The sequence below is a fragment of the Zingiber officinale genome, chromosome 10B (assembly GCF_018446385.1).
Source record: "Zingiber officinale cultivar Zhangliang chromosome 10B, Zo_v1.1, whole genome shotgun sequence".
In the NCBI taxonomy this organism is placed as follows: Eukaryota; Viridiplantae; Streptophyta; class Magnoliopsida; order Zingiberales; family Zingiberaceae; genus Zingiber; species Zingiber officinale.
Window position 1 is genome coordinate 93687724 of NC_056005.1, and position 4900 is coordinate 93692623.

Here is a 4900-nt window from a genome sequence, read left to right on the forward strand (position 1 = left end):
TACCTAAAAAACCTTATACCAATAGAAATATATTTTATCTTTGAAATATATGATTTTTTTTTCATGTATTTTTAATATAAAATTTTAATTGTATTTGGAGCCATATATAGAAAAATATCATTAATTAAATTTATAATTGTACATGTAAAACTCCAATGTCTTAAAAAAATTTGAAATTTATTAATTTATGACTTGAGTTTAGTAGATTTGGAATTAAAATATTTATCAAGGGCCAATCTGCAATTATTTTTTATTTAAAGTAATAATAATAATAATAATAATAATAATTTTTAAGAATTTTTTTGAAATAAATAATGTGATTAATTGAAATCTTATAACACAAGTCACGACTTGGGTTTGGTTCCCGACAGGCGGCAGCCAATTCCAGATATAAAGACTATGGCGATTCCCTTTTCCGACCTCGACTCGTCTCGGCTCGGCTCCGACGGAAGAAGAGGAGTGGCGAAACGAGCGATTAGGGTTTTGGCGAGCTCACGAAGACGATGATGTTCGGCGGCGGCGGCGGCGGCGGTAGCGGGGACGGGGAGTCGCTCAGCGAGCGGATGGCGATGCTGGCTGGAATCCCGATCCAGATAACCCCTGCGTCGGCGGCGGAGCTGGTGTTCGCGGGCGGCAGAGGGGGATCGTCGCTGCCGCAGAGGGGGAAGGAGGAGCGGTTGCCGCAATGGGGACAGCAGGAGACGAGGGATCTCATCGCGATCAGAGCCGACCTGGAGCGCGACCCCTCGTTGGCGAAGCGGAACAGGACGCTGTGGGAGGCGGTGGCGGCCCGGATGAGGGAGCGCGGCTATCGCCGGACGCCGGACCAGTGCAAGTGCAAGTGGAAGAACCTCGTCAATCGGTACAAGGTCTCGCCTCCTTCCCTTTCTATTCTTCCCTTTGCCCCTTTTCTCATCAATCTCTCCGATCGCCATCTTTCGCTTTATTTTTATTTTTATTTTATTTTGATCATTCATGGATGATCTCAAATGCTTTGAATCGAAATCGAATGGATTCAATTCGTCAGGGCAAAGAGACAGCTGATCCTGAGACTGGAAGGCAATGCCCTTTCTTCGACGAGCTGAGCGCTGTGTTCATGGAACGCGAAAAGAACATGCAGCGCCTTCTCCTGGAATCGGAATCAGGTTCTTCCCAATCGAAGAAGAAGCTCAAGCGGCCCAGCAGCATCCGATCTTCCGAAGAATCCGGTTCCGAAGACGAGGACGACAACCACAGCGACGACGAGCGGATGCCCAAGAGCAGGAAGAAGAAGGCCGATCCCCAACAGCAGCAGCAGCGGCGAGGGAAAGCTGTGACCGGCAGCGTCCAGGAGCTGCTTCAGGAGTTCTTGCAGCAGCAGCAGCAGATGGAGGCGCAGTGGTACGAGATGATGGAGCGGAGAGCGCAGGAGCGGCGGGTGTTCGAGCTCGAGTGGCGGCAGTCGATGGAGAAGCTGGAGAGGGAAAGGCTCATGCTGGAGCAGGCGTGGAGGGAGAGGGAGGAGCAGAGGAGGATGAGGGAGGAGACCCGGGCAGAGAAGAGGGATGCGCTGCTGACTACTCTGCTGAACAAGTTCATTCAAGAAGATCTCTAGCTGTTGGAATTTTGTTTCTCTTCTCTTTCCATGCATATGAATTTTGAATTCCATCAGCATCAGCAATCAGGAGGAGGAGGAGCCCTAGGAGGATTGCAGATAAAGAGTTTGTTCTTTGTGATGATGTCTATAGAAGGTCCTGAAAATATGCTTCTGTTTGAGTGGTCTAATCTTTATAGGTGACAATAAGGAATATTTCAGGTTAGGGATTTTACCTTGTTACAGTCTGTATGTTTGTTGTAGATGATGATCATGGCAAAGATTCAAGCAAGAAAATACTGCCAGCTCCAATCTATTTAGGTAGAATACTAGCCGGAGATTCAGTCTCCCGGTCGATACATTCCTTGATATCCGGTTGCGTATCGGTTCCGGCCAACTTTTAGTTGTCACATAAGACCCATTGTTACAACCTGTATGATTCGATACAACCTCAACATTGTTAAAATGAAAATGATTGAGATCAAAATGGCATGTCTAGGATGGGAAAACATCACACATTAATAGAAGATTAGTATAATACTTCCAAATCATAATATATTCTAAAACTTCAATAACATGAACTAGAACAACATGAAGACAAGGAAAGAAAAAGTTCACATTGAGGTAGACCTGACCACGGTTCGGAACCGACGGTTCGACGGTTCGGAACCGCCGGTTCGACGGTTCCAGGCAGGTCGACCCTTAACCTTAACCGCCCAAGACTGTTACGGTTCACGGTTCAGAACCGCCGGTACACGGTTCGGTTCACGGTTCAGAACCGCCGGTACACGGTTCGGTTCACGGTTCGTCACGGTTCGTCACGGTTCAAGATTAATATGTTAAAAAAATTAAAAATTAAAAATTAAACATTAAACATTAAACATTAAACATTAAACATTAAAAATTAGAAATTAAAATTTATTAAACAAAGGGCTTGCACTTATTTAAGTTGCCTACGTATCCCTTTAGGGGAATCAAAGCCCACGTAGTTCTTTTACATTTTTTATCCTTTTACATTTTCATTCACTTCCATTTCCTGTTCCTGTCGTATTTGTTCCTTCAGTATCAAAATCTTCAACTTCGTCATCTGAAAGTTGCATTCCTTGGATTCTTTTCTCCGCTCTGGTCCAATCGTCCAGTAATGCTTGGGCTTCCAAGGAGTCGGGAGACAAAGTTGATCGTCGTTCATCTAATATGTTGCCACCGGCACTGAACGTCTGCTCCACAGCAACAGTTGACACTGGACAAGCTAAAATTTCTTTTGCGATCACGGAGAGAACAGGAAAGCTTTGAGCCTTCTGTGACCACCACTTTAAGATATCGAAGTTTTCGCTATCTGCTTCATTAAAATCAAAAGAAGTCGTAAAATAATTCTCAAGTTCCTGTGTGGAACTTGAGGATCTCCGTGGACGTTTTGTCCGTTCTTTTAATAAGAGTTGTGCTTTTGTAAGTTTAAAATTACTACTAGTAGTTTGTTGAATTTCAGAAATATTAATTTGTGTTCCATATTTTACATAATATTGATTATAAATATCATATAAATAAATTCTAACATTATATATAATATTAATTTGGATCAGGGGAAGAAGAATCTTTAATTGGAATTAAAGCATCATAATATAAAGTTAACATTTCTTGTAAAACTTCTAATTTAAATCTATGATCTAAAGCAAATGCAATTAAATAAATTTCAGAAATTAAATAAAAATATTTTTCCCATTTAGTTTTCATAGCTAAGATGCAAGGAGATAAAGATTCATTATTAATATGTTCATTTAAAACTAATACTATATTAGAAAAATTTTCTAAAACTAATTGAGCAGTGGGATAATAAACACCGGAAAGTTGTTCGGTTGCATCATTAAATACTTTTAAATTTTCACAAATACTACTACAAATATTCCATTGTTGTGAAAATAAATATATATTAGTATTAGTGTTTTGTGCAAAAAATGAACATAATAATTCTTTATATTGAAATGAATCTTGTAATAATTGGTATGTTGAATTCCAACGTGTTGGTACATCACGTGAAATTTTTAGGTCTCATTCCATTAATTTTACAAAACCTACCCCATTGTTTCATTATAGATGGATGAGACCATAAATAAGAAATTGCAATTCTAATTGGTTTAATATAACTTTCTAAAATTTTTAAACCATCTTGAACACATAAATTTAAAACATGGCATACACAACGAATATGAAAAAATAAACCTCCAATAATAGGTTGACAAACAAATTTTAGATCATCTATACAAGCGGTATTAGAACTAGCATTATCTAATGATATTGAAAATATTTTATGAGTTAAACCATATTCTTCTAAAATTAAACATAATAATTGTGCGATATTATGAGCATTATGTGATTCATCAAAAACTCTATAAGCTAATAATCTTTTTGGAGGTTCCAAGAGTTATCGATCCAATGGCAAGTCACACCCATATACGAATGTGTTTGCCAATGATCACTCCAAATATCGGAACATAAAGAAACTTTATTATCTAATTTACTAAATTCATCAATTAAATTCTTTTTTCCTTGTTTTACTAATTTTTTAATTGTACGAGTAAGTGTAGTCCTAGGAACACGTTTAGCACATGGATTAAGAGATTCTTTGCAAAAATCTTCAAATGTGCATTTAGATCCAAAACTAAAAGAAAGATGTTCTACGAAAACAAATTTAGCTAATGATTCTCTTAATTTATTATCCGAATATAAAAATAAACCGGAATCGGTACTACCGCTAGTTGAAGAAAATCTTGATAATTGTGTTTGAGAACGGTCGAGTCCATATTCCGTCGGGTGCTTCGTTTCTACATGTCGTTTCAACGACCCATAGCCGCCGCCGGCTTGGAATTTGTAGGAAGCATTGCAGTGCTTACATTTTGCACGCATTTCTCCAGACGGAAGAGTGACCTTCTCAAAATGTTTAGTAAAAATAGAAGACTTTAGAGGAGGAAGTTCCCAAACCTTAGAAGTAATTGCATCGGTACTTCCTTGTGTTTCGGGTGTCGGATTCAGAAGATGCTCGATCTCATCATCGGTAGATTGAATGTTGGGGTCCTCCTCCCGCGGATTCGTTATTTGCTTTCCCTTCCGAGCTCGAGATGATGCACCTCCGCGGCCTCCTTCCATTGTAATTGAAAACGAAAGCACGTAGAGATTAGAGAATACGAAAATGAGATTAAGAGTAGAGAAGATGTGTGTGAAAAATGATGAAATGAGCTCTCTATTTATAGAGTTTTGATGGTAACGGACACTAAATCATAGCCATTGATCAAAAAACGGTCAAATGATCCTAACCGTTGAAAAAAAAATACC

The 4900-nt window shown here is 39.3% G+C and overlaps 1 protein-coding gene across 1 annotated transcript; it reads left to right on the forward strand.

Annotated features, from left to right (window-relative positions):
• Window positions 1-356: 356 nt before the first annotated feature.
• LOC122030501 (trihelix transcription factor GT-3b-like) lies at window positions 357-1870 on the forward strand. The gene is made up of 2 exons (XM_042589720.1): window positions 357-869; window positions 1028-1870. Exons 1-2 carry the CDS (start codon window positions 504-506, stop codon window positions 1592-1594), a joined length of 933 nt encoding a protein of 310 aa, XP_042445654.1. The 5' UTR covers window positions 357-503; the 3' UTR covers window positions 1595-1870.
• Window positions 1871-4900: the final 3030 nt, after the last annotated feature.